The sequence below is a fragment of the Schistocerca nitens genome, chromosome 9 (genome assembly GCF_023898315.1).
Source record: "Schistocerca nitens isolate TAMUIC-IGC-003100 chromosome 9, iqSchNite1.1, whole genome shotgun sequence".
In the NCBI taxonomy this organism is placed as follows: domain Eukaryota; kingdom Metazoa; phylum Arthropoda; class Insecta; order Orthoptera; family Acrididae; genus Schistocerca; species Schistocerca nitens.
Window position 1 is genome coordinate 270,408,993 of NC_064622.1, and position 21,114 is coordinate 270,430,106.

The window sequence follows — 21,114 nt, forward strand, 5'->3', positions numbered from 1 at the left end:
ATGGAACTTGTAATAGGTATCTCAAACTCTGTGTTTATCTTTGTGGGGCGGTGCTAGCTTCTTGCGAAGCTTTCTAGACATTTCTAGTATGATTCAAAGGAAGTGTGTTTTCATCAGTGGAGAGAAAGCACAGGTTAGGATTGGTATGAGTGAGTCATCTAGCAGATCGAAAGGTTTTCATTTCTTTGACGTCAAAATTACGATAAAGAGTTTTTCTCCTTCTATCCATTTTACTAATTTCTCTCCATTTTCATCATTGTTTTTATAACGCCAGGTTGCGTGACGGATGTTGAAATCGTGTAAGTATATACGCGACTGAGGTACAGATGCTAAGACTGGAGTGGGCCACTTGGACGGTCTGTCGTTTGTAGACTGAAACAGCAGCTCCAGAGTGATCACTCAAATGCCACTGATCTCCTGGCTATTTCTTACATATACAAGAGAACCATGTACTGGTGATCATTTTGTATCCGGCAACCTAACCCTTTGTTACATTTTCTAAATGCAGATGGGATTCTTGGAGACCTATTATGTGGGTGTTATTATCGATGGCCAATTTCCTTAGTTAGTCATATTTGCCTATGACTGTCCTACAATAACCTGTAAAATATGAATACTTGGTCCAAAATTCTGCGTCATCTTTTTTTGGCTCTGAGGAGAGGGTTGCTTGTGCTGTTTTCTTCAATAGCCGTGCGAAATCTTTGATCTAGTATGGTTGCCGGCAGTTACCATTCGTAATTCCTTTATTGACAATTTGGAGTACTGCTGAAACCGTATTGAAAATTATCAGCAAAGGAATTACGGATGGTAACAAAGTCACCGGTTATGACTCCCTTATCCTCAGCTACAATTACGCCATCTACTTGACGTAGTGTTTGTCTTTGCAAACCTGTTTCTTAGGCGTTCCGCTAACAGGTTCCACTAATATAACACTGTATTAAGGAACGACGCTTAACGAAGTCTCATTCTCATGAGACCAAAACATAATACGCGGGACAGGAGTGCTAATGTCACCGTCAAAACAGCACGCCACTCGCTGATTATGTAACTGCACTGGACCAACAGCGGATGTTACGGAGCTTCCGCCACGAGCCACCAGATCGCGGTACAGTAGAATGCTGTGTTAAGGCTCTGATGCTGTGTCGGAATTGGGATGCGATTGGTTCAGCTGAGAGCAGAGCTGCATCGGCATCGGTGAGCTCCCCTGAACACAAATGTTTACGGGGAAGCTGTACAAATGTGTAACAACACTCCACATATTCATACCGGTTTCAGACCAGCTTAAGGCCTACTGAATACATGAAGACACCAGAAATCTTATAAGCAAACAAATGTCCACATATACCGCACCAAATCACCGTATGGACTTGGACGTTGCAAAAACCTTCATCACGTGGGAAATCACAACCACGTACAAATGCCTGCTTTCTCTTATTTTGTAGTATAAGCATGGCAAGCGCTAGCAAAACGTGTTCACGTCTCGCTGTTGACATTTGTAAGTTAACTGACGAAGAGAAGCACATGGGAAAAGGGACAGGATATTCTTCTAATGGACCGAAATATTACAGGTAGAATATGTTTGAACAACGGAAAGAAGAATATCAGACGGTAGTGAAAAGAATTTCCACATAAGCGGCAGAGGTAGTAGACGTTGAAAGCTGAGTAAATGTCCTATGGCCGAATTACATCAATGCGCTATGAAAGAACTGTTTATCCGAAATTGCGAACGGTAAAAGGAAACAGCACTTCCGTGGTACGTTCGTATCATGCTGTTGCAAAGTTGGATTTTAGGAGAACAGCAAAGAAACCATGACAAAAATTATTTAGCCTGAGTAAGCCCGCTTTGAAAGGTGCTCAAATCGACTATCGTTCAAGCGCGAAGGTAAAAACATAGCTGTCAGAACGTACCTCGACGATAAAGTACACTACCAGAGTTAAGATACAACTGATTTTTGTTCAAGTGTGTTCACGGCGCAACTTTTCGGGTTAAACCTCCGACAGGAGCTTGTCCCAGAATCTCGCAAATAATGTTTTGTTGTCACACTACGGCTACAGCTTCTCTTGAGATTTTTCTGTTGTTAGGTTAAATAGACACTGCTAAAGGTGGGAAACTAATGGGTGCTTGCTAGACAGACACGTGCTTCGAAGACGACCAAACTAAAAATAGAGAAATGTAAAATTTCACGTGCTCAAGCGAAGAGCTGACATTATCGTTCGTAGATAATCTACGAGAAAACGTTTCATGGCAACAGATGACTAAGATATGAGATATCGGCATACAAAATAACTGTACGGACACCACCAGTGCAAATTCAATAACAAACTGATAATAGATGCATCTGTATCTTGGGGGACAATGGACATTATCACAGAAAAATTAATTATAGATCCAATCCTACAGTTTTGCTCACGCTTTTAGAGAGGTTCCTATCAGTTACTAGGCGAACGCCGGACCCGAAAATGCCCTTGCAAATATTCCCAATAGAAAATCCTTCTACATTACTCCCAGCCAGCTGGAATGTTTGGCTGAAAAGAAAGTTCTTCAAATGCCCGCCCTACTCGCACTTGGAAGGAATGAAAACGAATATATATACCATGCAGTTAAAACACTTGTTAGTGTGTCATAATACTCTGGTAGCCGAGTTGTGTGTGCACATTTTTAAGTTCGCATTGGTGCCTCAGGATTTGAACTCAAGTATTTTACACTTTTGTAGATACTCCATTTCTCACTTTCAGTTAATGATCCCCTGGTGTTCATCGAATAATCTTAAATACGCACAGGCCCGATTAAAGTTCAAGCGGTTGCTTGGGGCACAGAGCTGAGCAGGCCGCCAGAGAAGCACAAGTACAATATTTGCGCAAAGGTTGTATCGTAATTAGTAGCGAAACTGCCACGGGTTACATAGGAATGTCTATGTAGTACTTTTTAGTAAAAGTAAGAAAAACTCATATCCACGATCATAACTTGGATTTATTTTTGAAGGTCTTACAAAGAAACTAAGGAAAGACAACTAAACTCTAAGGGAGGGGACAAAATGATATGTCCCTTGTCTGGAAAAATGTTTTCGAACCGAGCCTGCATACACAGCACATTCTGGGGACACCGGCACATGTGAATTGGAAATGGACTTAAAGAATGAAGGAAGGCTGCACTCCTTGTACGACCCTAGCCGCCGCAGCGATGTGAAGAGTACGTGGAGCGACTGGCAGATGTCCAAACGTAGGCAACACAAGTGGGCCAGAATGTCAGGGAACGGCCCGGCAAATCGAGGAACCAACGGTCGCTCGCCCCGGGCTGTTCGCCAGCATCTGTGCGTTGACCACGAGAGCTCCAAGTGGTCCGCACAGTTCCTCATGGACAGGTGCCCACGCCCTCGCTGACAACTTGACAACTCTGCCAGAGAGAAGCGCTGAAAACGGATGCCCACTGCTGACAACATTATTCGTGTATACATGACGCAAAATGCTACAGAGAGTCAGCTATCGGTTTTGGAATCATTGTGTGACCTTATACAACAAAACATCCAGTTGGAATAGTGTGACTTACGTCTCCTAAGTAATTATGAACACGTGTAACGGACTACGATATTTCTTTTGATTTAAGTACTTTCCATCTCTAATCATGCAGTGGGTAATAGAGTATAACAAGATTCAGATTTTTTTTTTTAATTTGTGGTAAGTTCCTATGGGACCAAATTGCTGAGGTCATCGATCCCTAGGCTTACATACCACTCAATCTAACTTTAACTTACGCTGGCGCTAGGGACAACACACACACACACCCATGCCCGAGGAAGGACTCTAACCTCCCGGATGACGCGCGCGGCCGAGGCCCAGATCAGTAGGCGTTAGCTATCGAAGACGCAAATCAGTATCAACTGCTACGATATTCCACGATAATCAAACATCATCAGATCAAAGGAAACTAACCTGTTGTCAACGCTGGGCGACATCGGAAGTTTAGGTTACAACCGTTTATAACGCAGGTTCGCGAGTACACATAGAGCTCTCTCCTCATTAATTTTCATTGTATCATTGTACCACTGTTAGTTCTTTGTGCATTTCCTGCTACATGCCCACAGCAGATTAATCATTTATCCCAGGCATTTACGTTCCGCATTCAATTATGCGATGTTTTCTAATTTTGATTATCTATTAATCTTGCAGTTACACGCTGAAAGTTCTTTATAATCGGCGTCCTCACATGTTTGGTATTCAGGAAAAAAGGTCTTCCAGAAATACAATATGAAACCTCTGGGACTTGGCATGAGTTGGAAGGGCGTTGATGGACGGGGTGCAAAGCCATAAGCATGAATGAAAATTTCGAAGTTGAGCTGAGTGTTGTGGTGTAATAGAAGCTTTGCATTGTCCCGGCAGATGAAACCAGACAGACTCGAAACTGCACCTTTGGCGTTCGCTGACGCCGTCATATCAATTGAGCGCTAGAACGTTGTCCGAGAAACGCAAGTACGTATATTCATTTCCTTTCAGCACACCGTTTGAATTTGGCACGAAAGTTCAATCAACGAATACGTCATATACAACAGCCGGCCGCGGTGGTCTAGCGGTTCTAGGCGCTCAGTCCTGAACCGCGAGACTGCTACGGTCGCAGGTTCGAATCCTGCCTCGGGCATGGATGTGTGTGATGTCCTTAGGTTAGTTAGGTTTAAGTAGTTCTAAGTTCTAGGGGACTGATGACCAGATGTTAAGTCCCATAGTGCTCAGAGCCATTTGAACCATATCATATACAACACCTGTTTTCAAAGATCACTTATCAGCAATAGCTGTATTACAAACGAAGGTAAAAAAGAAGTTTTTTCCCCAGAGGGAACTGTTCTGTCTGTCCTACTATTTATCGTACATCCGACAAAGATATATCATGCCGATAAGACCATCAAGAGCCGTAACGAACGCTTGTGTCTTATTCTGTCGCAAGCGATAAATTTAGAACAGGAAAGCTGGTTTTCCTTCGTCGCAACTAGTTCCTACATGGAAGGTTTATAGCTAGTTGCCAAGCATACTGAAAGCAAGCTTACAGAGACTGCTGCCATTAGCAGTTCATACGTCGAAGGTCACTTGACAGCTACTCTCAGTCTCTCCAAAGTAAGTGATTTGCATCCCAAAGACGAACCACATCGACTTGATCGTCAGGGGGACAGTTAGTACACCGCATATAACAATTGTGTGTGTTGACTCTACGTTGCAGACCGTTCAGGAGTGTGCTGGTCGACTTCCAGTTTCCGACTGCATCTGACGGCGAGACAGCTGGATTTCATTGCTATTATGCTCCGTCAAATAACGTTCGGTAACTGCAAGCGACTAAGCTCAACAGGACCCTCCTACACAAGGACAGATGGCTTAGAAAACTTATTATGACCAATGTAGTAGAAGTGAGTAATGTATCGACAGATACACGTTACAGTACTTGGAGGACTAACCTTGAACCCCACAGACTGTTCTAGAAGAAGAAGAGAAAGTTGTTCCATGCTACGTACGATTGGCTTACTTATCATGCATAAGTGTCAAATGTAAAGGATCACGGGATGTCAGTTTCCTGAAACACACAACAAAATGAACTCTAGTTTGTTTAAAGATAAGATAATTAGAAGTGGAGTAAAAGGATGGATTGGAAATGATAACGAAGGAAATTGGCCATTTCATTTATTAGGCAATATTTGAAATGGTGAGTGACCACAAAAGGCCTCAGTCTGGGCGAGGACTTGAACCCGGTTCCTCCTGAATGCCTTAATCACTGAACAATTTCGCTTGGTGACGCTTGATCAAACAAAGGTCCTTAGCGACCGTATCGTCAATTGCGGTCCGTGATCTCAAACATACTTTGGTGTGAATAAGTAATAGGGTTAAAAATTATGTTTGGTCACTACGAAAAAAAGTATACTGACGCTTGATAAGTTACTCATTTTTAATACACAACAGATGGTTATTAGGAAATAATTCGATCTACATCCTGAGTCTACCCAAGCACTGAGAGGATTTACAAATTTAGAATTTAATGTCGACATTAGGAGAATAGAAAATAAAGGAAGGACAAGGTTTCAAGATTAACACGCAACGCGCTAGTTTACGAACAGGAAGGTGAACCAGAATCCGTGTGACGGTCTAGTGACCCTGCTACCACGGTCAGTCCAAGTGTGGTTTATTAAGCAGTTCGCCCACACCCCTTTAGGTAAATTCTGGGCTAGCCCTCAATCTCTGCCTCAGAAGCACTGTAGTCACGCGTTAGCTGAAGATCGTCCGTATGGTCAAGCATGCTGCATACAGTTCCCGTGTCGCATCGAAAGATCGGAGATGCCCGTCTGCGAAATGCCATAAGCTGTTAATAGGCTTGAGATACGAAGAGTTTTGAATGTTGCACATTGTGTGCTTTTAACCATTCTTGCACCAGGCATACTTTTTCATTGACCTCTTGACAGAAGACATTACTGAAGGATCGTGCAACATTATTGGATGCAGCCAATGCACAAAAGGAATTCAGATACTGGAATAAATTACGCGTCCCTCTTCAGCTCAAGGTTAAGTCCTAGAGCTCTTTATACATAAAAAAGTATCTTTAAATTCATAGTTAATTTGTGCGCCATATGAATAACGACGCTAATCAGCAATGGACACCGTGACAACGTGTAGGATTAATAACAGCCTCTGAAAGACTGACAACAACGTTTGCATCTCTGAAGAATTAAAAATATACACGGAACGAACTAACAGAGCAATGTAAATTGGAAACGTTTCATCTGTGTTGAATGGTAGTGGGCATTTCGCAGAGAGATCCGTAACTGAAAATATTTACGGAGCGGCCGAAATTCACTGACAATTACGTTGAAACAAGGAAGCTGGGCGCACGGAACAGCGTGTGCTCTTGTCAGCTGTCACGGTGGAAGGCAAGAGCGGGTGACGTCAAGGCGCGCTCTGGCGCGGAAAGATGACGTGAGTCGAGAAATCGGAAAGCGAGGGCAGTGAGGAGTGTACAGAACTTGATGCTCCATGGCAGTCCGGCGATGGAAAAAGGAAACATTCATCCGCTCTGATGGCAGAATTTAAAGCCTGACGTTCTTCATGAAAACCGTTGGTGTCATCTGGAGCACGTTTCAAACGGTGACAGTAAACGCTTCGGGAGTGCGAAAACACAGGGAAACAAAGGGCACCAAGTACGGTGGTTCGGATATATGCAATGTGCACAAGATATAACAACTGCATAGATAGGCTGTTATACAATGGAGGTCGATGGCAGAGTTGAACAGACATGTTACAAAGCTGCTTGAGGGCTGGAAAAGTTAAATACGACATGGCACGATACCGTGCAAAATGGAGACAGCCAGTGCATGTGGCGGAAAAAATCCTATAGAAAAGGATTAATAGTTTTTGATCATCCTTTGTAAAAAAATAGTACCGTACGTCAACTTTCCCATTATTGCACAAATTTCCAACGATTAACTTTTCGTCACTGGAGTTCGCGCCATATACCTCTTTCTGACATCATGGTAGCCTTTAATTGTGAAACTACTCTTTCATAAATTCCGTTATAGTAATTTCGAGTTCGACAGTCAAAGGCGATCTAATTATCCTTTTAAAAAATTAGAGTAAGCGCTTGTCAACGAATCGTGGCCGTAAAAATGGTGACTATGGTTACGTTTACTATACTTTCACTCGATTTGTCTCCAAACGGCTTCCAGTAAACACAATACGTCCTATACCAACAACCATGACATGGCCTTTGGCACAACAGTTGGAGATAGCCTTACATTTACTTCGCTAAAACTTAGAATTTACTGGGATGCCTACCGTAACCGAATTGTTCGATAATTAAGGAAAGTCATTAAGCATCAATACTATCGATGACAATGTCGCCATAGATTCGAAGAGTACTATTTTTTCAGTGATGATGTGTCTCTCAACTACTCGAAATCGAAGAGAACCTCCTATTAATTTCAGAAATAATAATAAGAACCTTAAAGAATAAAACATCAAAACAGAAAGAACTAGAATTTTATAAAATAATGGTTATTCCATAATTCATGTATGGTTCTGAAACACGAAACATTCATGACCAGGATGAAAACTAAATTCAAGTAGCAGACACAAAATTTCCAAAGATTTTGATAAGATTAACCTATTAGATAACGTACCAAATAACGACATAATGGACGAACTAAATGTGAAACTAGTGCTAAATTTGAATTCAGCGAATGAGTCATGTTGGCCAAAACACTGGAACACAGGATGCAGGCTAACAACTCCCCCAACACTCCGAGACATGTAGGCATACAATGCGAGTAGTAGAGTAAGTTACAGTTAGTCTCTTGGTCAGCGTTTGGCGTCTTTCAACACATTAATTTCTGAATTTCTTGATTTATCAAGAGTTGTGCGAATGAAATAGACAAACAATAAATAAACAATAAACAAACAAAATTACTAAAAGTAACAAATTTTCTTACCAGAATTATCCAGACAAACAGTTTTTAGCTGTCTTGAAGTCTGAAAGTTAACGCATATCTACGACTTTGAGCGGAACTGTTGCACATTATCACCTCTATCGTACGTCGCATAGTCGGTGTGTTAGGTGGTCAAGGGTGACAACAATCATTAATCACAAAGATTACGACTAAATTTTCTTTTTAGTAAAACAGAGTGCGCTCGGTATTAGACCCGCCACGGTAGCCGAGCGCGCTAACGCGCTGCTTCCTGGACTCGGGTAGGCGCGCCGGCCCCGGATCGAATCCGCCCGGCGGATTAACGACGACGGCCGGTGTGCCGGCCAGCCTGGATGTGGTTTTTAGGCGGCTTTCCACATCCTCCTAGGTGAATGCCGGCTGGTCCCCACGTCCCGCCTCAGTTACACGACTCGCAGACATCTGAAGCGCATTCACACTATTTCACGATTTACACTAGACGCAGGCAACTGGGGTACACTAATTCCGTCCGGGGGGGGTATGGGGTGGCGGCAGGAAGGGCATCCGGCCACACCTTCAAAAATTAACATGCCAAATCTGTACTTAACCCTGCCGACCCTGCGCACAATGCCGGAAAAGGCAGTCGCAAAAGAAAGAAAGAGTGCGCTCGGTATTACTGACACAGGGGCAGTTACGCAAGGACGGTTTAAGGTCCATACGACACGCGCGACCGCTTTTGCACGCCACGCTGAGAAGGGCACCAGAGACAGTCAAGTGCAACGTTTGTATATGGTGTCCATCACATTTAGTAGCGAAAACTGACACGAGTGAAAGTATACGAGGACAATGTGGGGTGGGGGCGGGCGCCAAATGGTAAGTCGATTGTGAGGAAAAACGCTCTCGCCTTGGGCGTTATACGTAGGCGATTTGCAAGACATATTCGCGCGATCATCAGAAAACTTTATCATTCCTGTCTGAAGAGTGACCAGCGACAACATGAAAAAACTAGTGCAAGACTACGCGTACAACGAATATGCACTGTCGACCTGCAGGAACAATAAGCATCATAAATGTGTTTCATTTAAGTTACTCATAAATTTATTTGTAACAACGTATTTTCTGTATGTGCTTGATCAGCAAGTAACAGTCGCTGACTAGCAAAGCACTGTTCAGGCTACATAGAAGTCAAATATATTACAGGCGTGATTACGCCACATTATGATCATGATGACGGAGAAAAAAGAAAACTATTTCGTTTCCGAGTTAAGCAGTTAGTCAAAAGAGCAGGTGGCGGACTGCATTTGTTTATCACCGAATTAACAGAGGGTTTCCCCAGAGGGGAATAGTCGATATTTAGGGATACGACAATAGCGATTATTCGAAGCAAAAAAGTCTAGTAAACAGGCCCTAAATGCATGCCGTAAGAGCTATGAGCAGTTCTTACTTCGATTCTGTAAAACAAATGTCTTCTACCGCAAGCTCTTTGCTTTTCAATCTTTTGATAGGAGGCAGTGTGGAACAGAAAAGAAAAAAAAAAAGTCTAGTAAATATGGGGTCTAAAATGCATACCGTAGGAGCTATGAGCACATGTTCAGTAGAAGAGATGGAATTCACAGTAGCGGAGATGAACAAGCGCTCACAACTCTTAAGGTATGCATTTTAGAGCCCATGCTTACTAGGCTCTTTGCTACGAATGATCGTTCTCATCACCGCCTGAATAGACTATCCCTGCTGGGACACCTTATAAATTTTTAATTTCCTCGATTCATTATGGTGCATACTTCAGTACATTTTCTTTAAAACCAGTTGTTTTCTCCAATACCACAGTTCTAGTTCTGGACTGAGAGATGGAGAGAAATTATGATCTGATGATGAGCTTGCCGCTTGAATAATAAGAGATTTTTTTATCCAATGCAGTAAATCTTAACTCGTTGCTACTTCTGTCTGAACTATCATCTGTAGTTTGTTCACAACGTCCTGAACGGGCACTCCCTAGTTTTGGATTGGCTAAAGGTGACAGAAGTCGACTAAGGGGCAAGAGTGTTTTGTGACCGGTCGCTGAGAAGGCTGGTGGTCTAAAAATTGCGTGTACCATAGCCATACTACAACGGTTACTACTTCCGTAGAGCATGAGAAAAGCGCAGCTTGTTATTCTCCCCGTGATTGTCACTGTGCTGAGCTTCGATAGGTGAAGCTCGCTTCCACTGTCAGAAGGATAGGCGCACGGTAAAGAGGAAAGTGCCGTGTGCGCTTGCACAACACTATCGGCGAAATCCTAGCGACGAACATCAGTTGTCTTAATGTTACTGTGGTAAATAGGAAAATGCTGGTAAATCAAGCTGTAGCTGTAGCGTCAGCGCCAGCTGTCGTCCTAAAAGCTGCTGCGAATTCTCCCGGTGTTCAAATATATACAGAACGAGCAAACTACACGTAGTTTTTTTTTAACCTAATAGCAGGCATAATAGCTAATTGTGTAAGGAAGGAAGGAAGAAAGAAAGAAAGGAAGGCAGGCGGGTGGGACGTGACCACTGTTTCAACACCTGCCGCCGAGATGTCTGGCAGTAAGCAGTGTCGTTTCTTGGGTAAGCGATCCTTTTAGGAGATGAACAAAACTTGTTTACACCGCAAAGGCGCCGTCAGCGAGCTGCTAGGCCCTTTTCTTGCCTCCGTCCGCGCGGCACGACAGAAGAAACGGCGCCGCACAAGGAGTGTCCAGTCAGCTTCACCGCCGCACGTCCTCCAGTTCTGTCTTGACGGCCAGCGACGCTGTTCACGCACAGTGTGTAGAAACGGTTCGGGTGACGGCATGCATCTATATAATATTATTATTATTATTATTATTATTATTATTACTGTGTTAAACCTCGTTCTTTCAGAGATAGTATGCCGTTGCCGTCCTCTGACTTCTTAACTGATAGCTAAATTCAAAATCTAAATTTGCAAACCACTATGAAGTGCTTGGCAGAAGGCACTAATCACTGTACGAGTTACTCGAAATCCATTCGCGCATGTAGGGTGGGAAGAATGAATGCTTAAATGGCTCTATACGCGTTCTAATTAGTCTAAGCATGTCTTCGCGGTCCTTACGGAAGCAATAAGTACGTGTTTGTAGCATATTCCCAACTAAATACTGATTATTGAAACTTTGTTAATTAGACTTTTGCGCAATAGTCGACGTCTTCTTTAACCGACGGTCTCTCGTCGATCAAACAAACCTGTGACTATTCATGCTGTCCTTTTAATACCAGTTTAATATCCTGATTTAGTCTAACGTGAACGAGTCTCCCCATACTTGGGCAATACTCTTGGTAGGGTCACACTAGCGTTTTGTAAGCAATCTATTTTGTAGCCTGATAGCATTTACCCAGCATCGAACCATTGAACCAAAGTATGTCACGATGAGGTCATTCCATTTCATATTCGCACTATTACACCGAGGTTTCTTGTAGAGTTGATTGATTTTCACTGTGATCGATTTGTATATATTCAAAAGATGCTACGCTTTTGCGTTTAGTGAAGTGTACAATTTTACATGTGAAGCAAGATACTAATCTTTGCAAGACTTTGAAGTATTATCGAGATTTGACTTCTTTTTTTTTCAGACAATACTTCATCACAGATAACTGCTTCATCTGCAGAAAGTCTCGGGTTACTATTAATACTGTCTGCAAGGTCATTAATATACAGCATGAAGACACTTCCCTGGGGCATGCCTGAAGTTATATCTACATATGTCGATGGCTTTCGTACAAGATAACATACTTTATCTCCTCCCCCCCCCAAGCAAATATTCTTACACCAATTTACAGAATTCGTTTGCTATCTCATATGGTGTAACTTACGCTAGTGGGCGTTATTTGTATGAGCACATGACATTTAACGTGACTACAAACCTCACTGGAAGTATTCTTCTCATAAACAGATATTGCCGGAAGTGAAGGAGGTGATAGAGATAAAAATATTACAGAACCGACCGTAGCCTCCAAAAGGTATGTACCTAGTCAACCGCTGAGTTGTGGATGGGTTCTCATTCACTAGACGACACACTTCGTCGTCCTGATCCGTGCTGCCACACTGCTAGTGAGCTGCAGCTGCTACCATACAGTGCACTGATTAGCTTCCGGCTTACCGATAACTTTAACTTTGCAGCCTACGTATCACTTGCGTAAACAACTTGTAGCTACTTGTTTTCCCGCGAAAACACCATTTGTATGACATGAAGCTGGAACATGTAATAAAAAACATTTCGTTTACAAGACGCCCTCTGTGTCCTCCTCCCCGCCCGCATACACAGTATGCGTAGCCATTTACTCACTTGTTACTCCGGCGAGAACAGCTTTCTGATTCAACCCAAGAGGTACTCTAAGTGTATCATTAAATTTACAGAACGCAATTCGAGAACACTATAAATTGCAATGTAAAAATATACCTTTATTACGGCGAGTAGTTTCGATCCGTACTAATCATCATCTTGTCGATAAAACCATTACAGCAGCATTTTCTTATGAGAGTAACGTCGTCACATATAGGTTATAATCACAAACACACGACATGTTTTGTGATAAAAGGCACTGTTTATACATTTCTATACTGCAAATCTTTCTCGCCTTACGACTGTACGGCAGCCTAAGTAATCTGAGAAAATATGGTTCAAATGGCTCTGAGCACTATGGGACTTAACATCTGTGGTCATCAGTCCCCTAGAACTTAGAACTACTTAAACCTAACTAACCTAAGGACGTCACACACATCCATGCCAGAGGCAGGATTCGAACCTGCGACCGTAGCGGTCACGCGGTTCCAGACTGAAGCGTCTAGAACCGCACGGCCACACCGGCCGGCAATCTGAGAAAAGTTTGTGAGGTTATGTCTTAACGGAATTAATGATTGGCTTCTTCCGAGGGAACACTGTCTTGCGGAAGAAGATAAATATTACAGAATTTTCACCAGGAGAAATTAGTGATAATAGAGGTGTCTTCGAATGGCGGTGTTGGGCCTCCTCACATTTATATCCGAACCATAAATTTCATCACAAACATTCACAAGAGATTTTCAGTATGAGCGTAGATAGCCCCGCATAAATATTAACTTGCCCCGTAATTTCAGGCCGGCCGTGTAGATGAGCGGTTCTAGGCGCTTCAATCTGGAACCGCGCGACCGCTACGGTCGCAGGTTCGAATCCTGCTTCGGGCATGGATGTGTGTGATGTCCTTAGGTTAGTTAGGTTTAAGTAGTTCTAAGTCTAGGGGATTGATGACCTCAGATATTAAGTCCCATAGTGCTCAGAGCCATTTGAACCGTATTTTCCACCTTCAGCACATGCTTGCACTTCATAAAACACCCCCCTCTCTCCTTGGGAATACGGCTTAACGGACAGGACAGTTTGTCATTTGCAAATTATCGCGTTCCATTCTCAAAATATATTCAGAAAGTTAATGAAAGGCCGAACAGTAAATATAGGTCAAAAAAGCGAGCGCCGAGCGAAAGTTGAGTCCCGGAACCTATTTCTTAGTCAGTGCTCTTCCCACTTAGTGATCGTAATAAGACATATGGAACAAATTAACGGTTCACCCAACCACAACATTGTTGCAACAGTTCGATTTGATGCAGAAGATGCCTTCAGGATAATCACCTCGACACACATGGCGTAACGATTTCGGCATCAGATTGCTATTCCGGCTCTGTCGTTGGCGCAGTACTTCACGGGGGCAGATCTCGTAGATATTGTTGCCTATTTCTCTTCCTATCGTCGCAATAGTTAAGTGAAGATGATGTATTTTGTAACACAATCGAACGAACTCAATATAAAAATATTATTCCCCCTCCGTTTCTCATCCAAGATGATTACAGGTACCACAAGAGGATCATTTTGATTAGAAGACTTTCATTATCTGCCCTAAACATCATTCGGCCCCCAAATTAAACCTACAACGTCAAATTATGCACACCGTAAGTATTTCTACAGGGAATAGAAATTAATGGTCAAAAGAATGGCCTTCAACATGTGTTTGAAAATATGTGGTATCATATAAAATAAATGCAGAATCTTAGCGTTTACTTACCCGATTCAAAGCCTCCCCCCCCCCCCCCCCACCGTAATAGCTCCCTCATGAACGCGCTTCAGTGACAGCACTTGTGGATTTACTCAGATAGTACCACACACACACACACACACACACACACACACACACACACACACACACACGACAACGTCCTGCCCTCTTCGAACACAACATACTCGCCAGATAATTTCACTGCCTGAAAATACGACGGGGCTTACGTAATACAAAATTTAACAACCTTCTCTTTTTAAAAAGAGGGACACACAAGGAAGTTCGGTTACAGTAACATATATCGATTGAAAATAAGACGTTTCCGTCGCGCTACTATAACGATTAACGCTGGAATTGTAGATGCAATCATGTAGCGATTACAGCCAATATCTGGCCGTACCTTCACAATTCCTTTCAATTTAATTTGGTTTAATGACTCCGCCACATTTTTGCAGAATACACTCAATGACGATCCAACTTTGTACTTAATGTAAACAAAGCAGGTTACGTATTTGCAAGCACGAATCAGCTATGCTTGTGTTTGGGTATTACTTGTGCAAAATTTAACAGATGATGGATTACCTGCCGGCCGCGGTGGTCTCGCGGTTCTAGGCGCTCAGTCCGGAACCGCGCGACTGCTACGGTCGCAGGTTCGAATCCTGCCTCGGGCATGGATGTGTGTGATGTCCTTAGGTTAGTTAGGTTTAAGTAGTTCTAAGTTCTAGGGGACTGATGACCACAGATGGTAAGTCCCATAGTGCTCAGAGCCATTTGAACCATTTTTTTTTGATGGATTACCTCAAAACACTTTTCTTACGTAACGGAAATGAGGCAAAGTCGCTCAGTTATTTCTCTGGAGGTTTAGTTCTTTGAAGTTAGTATCAGCAGGACTTCGAGACCAGGAGAGAATTTTCTGCAGAGCCATATGAAGAATTTCGTTTAATTATTAGTGGGGGAGACGGCTGAGAAATCTCTCGTGTCGTATTTTCTCGGCTTTAGAAATTGTTAGCTAAAAGTATAAGTATTTCATTCTGTCTGGGTGCTTAGAATGAAAATATGGAGCTGTTATTGTTGTAACAATAAGCCAGTCGTAAAAAGTACTCAGAATGTAATTCCCTAATCATCATCTTCCCGCAACTCCGACTTTTAGGGTAAGTAAAAGAAAAATTAGTAGTTTTTTTATAATCCTGCTTTCTTACCCAAACTGGTTTGTTGTTATTAGCTTTATGATCCCTCGAAATTTGTTTTTAAAATCTCTCTCTCTCTCTCTCTCTCTCTCTCCACACACACACACACACACACACACACACACACACACACACACTGACAGACACAAACCGTATACGATTATCCATGTAATTATTTTCAATCTCATTTAACAACCACGCGCACAAAGGCGAGGCGGGAGTCAAGACGACGACCACCGGCTTGCGAGGCACCGACGTCACCATGAGAAAACGGGCGAACATCGGGACGGAAATACGATTCATCGGGCACAGTGCAGCGTCTCATCTATAAATTCTGAATACAGTTCGGTGTCGCTGACATTACTATTCTATGTCAAGACGTCCTATTGAGGGAGCAGACTATTCATTTTACGGATTCACTCATCAATGATTTCTCTAACACAGACAAGGTGAGAACTCCATAGCAACTGCGAAGAGGACACTGGAAACGACGACGATAAAAAAAAAAATCACTAGTACCACAAATCTTGTTGCAAGATTTCACTTCCACCACTATTTGCTTGCTGCACAGATCACCACAAACGTCAGCTTCGAGACCACTATGAGGATAAAGGTAAGTGGATGTAAGCAGCTACAGCAGCATGACCGGGAGATACCATCAGGCGCTTCCCGGACGGAGCTGAAGGAGATGGTATCGCAGACGAGGCGCCTAACTGCTACGAGGTCGGAGTCCTTGGACGACTTACCAGCCACATTGCGGTCGCCTCCAGGCGCGGCTTCCTCGCTCGCCGCACGCGGGGGGTGTACTGACGCGGCGTCGCGCACGCTGGAAGCTCGACGCCGGCTGACGTCATCTGGCGACTGCGCACAACGCTACACCGTGCACTACTGAACTCCACACCACGCGCTCCTGTCCAACTTCGCTGCTGCGTGTCCACCAACCCCTTCCTCTACTATTCGCCAAATAAGCCCCCCCCCCCCCCCCCGCCCCACAACTATACTATTCGTGCCCGTTACCAGTACACATGGGATGATGCAACGAGGTGGTGCAGTGATTGCGATGGCGGAATCACATTAGGAAAGAGAGGATATGTAACCCCCATTAGAAAAGAGGTAAGACGGCATGTTGGAAGGTCCTCGGCCCAGAGTTGGAAGGCTAAAGCATTTAATTTAAACATGCGACTGTTTTTCCACGAAGTACCCTTTCTGTCCCGCGCATGTACTACGTCAGAAGATTTTCCTGGAAGCAGATTCACGGCGTAAAGTCTGGAAGATCTGCGAGATACAAATCTGAGAGTGCCATACCCTCACTGCTGGACTCAAAACGTTTTTCGTGCATAACTCTCTTGAGCAAAGGGTGCAAAATCTGGTAAATAGGATTGATGAGAAACTTAGTAATAAATTCCGCTAATTGCCTTTACTGGATTTTCATTATGCTATTGTACATTTCGAAAACATAGTTTCATCATATGAGCTTTCTGTTATGTATAAAGATCTTCATTAGACCAGAAACGCTAAACTGTGAACTATGCTGATTTCAATTTCTTCATCCAAATGAAGCAACCCCCATATGCTCAATACACTGTGTATGATATTCTCTTTACTTCTGACACTGTCAGTCCCAAACACGTCTGCTATAGTCGAGTAGGATGATCCCTAGCAGCTTACAGCACTGTTGCACAGCTTTGAAGCGCGAAGCCCAAGCAGCTGCAGGCGAAAACAGTAGACGTTATTGAAGCTGTGACAACACGGGCGTTCTAATTAGAGTCGTTTACAAAATCACAGTATGTGATTGGTTGAGGTGGGTGAGCGAAGCTGCTCCGCCAAGCACACTGCAACTCTCGGGAATCAACTTAAGCCAACTCGATTATATCTTTAAAGTCTAATTTCCTAATCTACTTAGCTCAGTACAGCCTAATGTAATTTATCTACTACATTCCGTTAGCCTTGTTTTGTATCTGTTGATATTCTTCTAAACTATTTTCAAGATACTACCCATTCCGTTCATCTGATCTTATGTCGACAAATTGCCTGTTGATTTCTGCCTCGGGGTTTTCAGCCGACGTTTGTTTGACGATTTTTCTTGTGTTGCCAGCACGAGTGACTGGTATAGTCAAAGATTCACCCTCCACTGCTAGAGGTGGGAAAAAAAGTCGCCCGAGAAATCCAGAACGGAAGCCAACAGGCAGTTTGTCAACAAGTGGCCAATGAAGCCTTAACAATTTTGATATTATGTCATGGATACAAACTTATCGGCAAAAATAGTTTTTTTTTTTCTTCCCTCCGGACTTCCCTCCCTTTAAAACTTCTCCGTGGTGTCCGTCACAGCTTGCTCAATGTACAAATTGAATAATACATTGTTGTGAAGCATAAACTGATCTTGCTCGAGTTCGTCATTCTTCTGACGATAACTCATGTCACTATTCTGCAACCATGACTTATTAAATCACTAGTTCGGTAGTAACCACACCTGTAGCTGTAGCTTTAGGTCACTTGAAAATAAGTTATCAATCTAAACCGATTTAGCCATCGAAAAACTACGAGAGCGCTTGTCTACAATAATTTCTGTTATTAAATATAATGTGTTTGTTGCTGCCCCCGCCAGTAACGTGACGCAGTGTAAACAAATAGAAACGCAATCAACATTTTCTGAAACTAATACTACTTGACGTAGAAGCTATCACGCGTCTCGGCATCAAATCGGAGGAGTAAGTCCTGTGTTTCGACACGGCAGGCTGCCTCGAAGTCCGCATTTTGTTGATCGTCAGTTCCGGAGGAGGAGGAGGAGGAGGAGGAAGGGGGTGAGGGCGACAACCGGCTTCTGAGAGAGGCAGAGCAGAATATGCTTTGGGAATATGGCTAGGAAACGGTTAAGCCAATGAAGAAGGGTATCCTTCTGTGCTGCTAACAAGGCGTGCACATTCTGAGAATTATGTGGCTCGGATTTACCTTGATTACCTTGATGAGGTAAATGGTAAGTGTGTCCACAAGGACGGGTATAATTTCGGTAATTTCAATTTGCCATATTCTCTTCACAGAATAGCAGGCACCTAACTGGGTACAGTTACGACATCCATTCGTTTAGTTAACGGGATACATTATCGACCCAATTGAGAGCAATGTGTCACACACACAATTTTCTCCCACTTATACTAATGTCGATTCCCATTTGATGCCAAATCATAATACAAGCAATTCAATAATTGCAGTAGTTATCGTCTGAATTCACCACTACAGCGACATGTTTAATATAACTAAATTTTTCTTCTTTAGGCACAGAAAGCTGGCTAAAGCCTGAAATAAGTTCTGCAGAAATTTTTACGAAGTCTCAAACGGTGTTCAGGAAAGATAGATTAGGCAGAATTGGTGGTGGAGTGTTTGTGTCTGTCAGTAGTGGTTTATCTTGTGGTGAAGTCGAAGTAGATACTCCGTGCGAATTGGTATGGGTGGAGGTTATACTTAACAGCCGAACTAAGTTAATAATTGGTTCCTTCTACCGACCCCCAGACTCCGATGACATAGTTGCGGAACAGTTCAGAGAATATTTGAGTCTCGTAACAAATAAATACCCCACTCATACGGTTATAGTTGGTGGGGACTTCAACCTTCCCTCGATATGTTGGCAAAAATACTTGTTCAAAACCGGTGGTAGGCAGAAAACATCTTCCGAGATTGTCCTAAATGCTTTCTCCGAAAATTATTTCGAGCAGTTAGTCCACGAACCCACGCGAATTGTAAATGGTTGCTAAAACACACTTGACCTCTTAGCCACAAACAATCCAGAATTGATAGAGAGCATCATGACTGATACATGGATTAGTGATCACAAGGTCTTTGTAGCTAGGCTCAATACCGTTTCTTCCAAATCCACCAGAAACAAACGCAAAATAACTTTATTTAAAAAAGCGGATAAAGTGTCACTAGAAGCCTTCCTAAGAGACGATCTCCATTCCTTCCGAACTGACTATGCAAATGTAGACGAGATGTGGCTCAAATTCAAAGATATAGTAGCAACAGCAATTGAGATTCATACCTCATAAATTGGTAAGAAATGGAACTGATCCCCAGTGGCACACAAAACAGGTCCGAACTCTGTTGCAGAGGCAACGGAAAAAGCATGTGAAGTTCAGAAGAACGCGAAATCCCGAAGATTGGCTAAAATTTACAGACGCGCGAAATTTGGCACGGACTTCAATGCGAGATGCCTTTAATAGGTTCCACAACGAAACATTGTCTCGAAATTTGGTAGAAAATCCGAAGAAATTCTGGTCGTATGTAAAGTACACAAGCGGCAAGACGCAGTCAATACCTTCGCTGCGCAGTGCCGATGGTACTGTTACCGACGACTGTGCCGCTAAAGCGGAGTTATTGAACGCAGTTTTCCGAAATTCCTTCACCAGGGAAGATGAATGGAATATTCCAGAATTTGAAACACGAACAGCTGCTAGCATGAGTTTCTTAGAAGTAGATACCTTACGGGTTGCGAAGCAACTCAAATCGCCTGATACGGGCAAGCCTTCAGGTCCAGATTGTATACCGATTAGGTTCCTTTCAGGTTACGCTGATACAATAGCTCCCTACTTAGCACTCATATACAACCGCTCGCTCACCGATAGATTTGTACCTACAGATTGGAAAATTGCGCAGGTCGCACCAGTGTTTAAGAAGGGTAGTAGGAGTAATCCATCTAACTACAGACCTATATCATTGACGTCGGTTTGCAGTAGGGTTTTGGAGCATACACTGTATTCAAACATTATGAATCACCTCGAAGGGATAGATCTATTGATACGTAATCAGCATGGTTTCAGAAAACATCGTTCTTGTGCAACGCACGAAGTAATGGCCGCTATCGACAGGGGATCTCAAGTTGATTCCGTATTTCTAGATTTCCGGAAAGCTTTTGACACCGTTCCTCACAAGCGACTTCTAATCAAGCTGCGGGCCTATGGGGCATCGTCTCAGTTGTGCGACTGGATTCGTGATGTCCTGTCAGGCAGGTCGCAGTTCGTAGTAATAGACGGCAAATCATCGAGTAAAACTGAAGAGATATCAGGTGATCCCCAGGGAAGCGTCCTGGGACCTCTGCTGTTCCTGATCTATATAATCTGAGCAGTTCTCTTAGGTTGTTCGCAGATTTACCGTCTAGTAAGGTCATCCGAAGACCAGTATCAGTTGCAAAGCGATTTAGAAAAGATTGCTGTATGGTGTGGCAGGTGGCAGTTGACGCTAAATAACGAAAAGTGTGAGGTGATCCACATGAGTTCCAAAAGAAATCCGTTGGAATTCGATTACTCGATAAATAGTACAATTCTCAAGGCTGTCAATTCAACTAAGTACCTGGGTGTTAAAATTACGAACAACTTCAGTTGGAAAGATCACATAGATAATATTGTGGGGAAGGCGAGCCAAAGGTTGCGTTTCATTGGCAGGACACTTAGAAGATGCAACAAGTCCACTAAAGAG

The 21,114-nt window shown here is 43.1% G+C and overlaps 1 protein-coding gene across 3 annotated transcripts in view; it reads right to left on the reverse strand.

The window, feature by feature from the left end:
• Positions 1–21,114, reverse strand: part of LOC126202891 (protein diaphanous) — a 372,908-nt gene that overhangs the window by 171,951 nt on the left and 179,843 nt on the right. Inside the window, exon 1 of one of the 3 annotated variants that reach the window (XM_049936961.1) lies at positions 16,395–16,434. The exons of the other annotated variants lie outside the window; for them this stretch is intronic. Coding sequence (XP_049792918.1) covers positions 16,395–16,403 — 9 coding nt within the window. The 5' untranslated portion in view covers positions 16,404–16,434. Of the gene's footprint in view, positions 1–16,394; positions 16,435–21,114 lie in introns of those variants that run through there. 3 annotated transcript variants of the gene reach the window in all.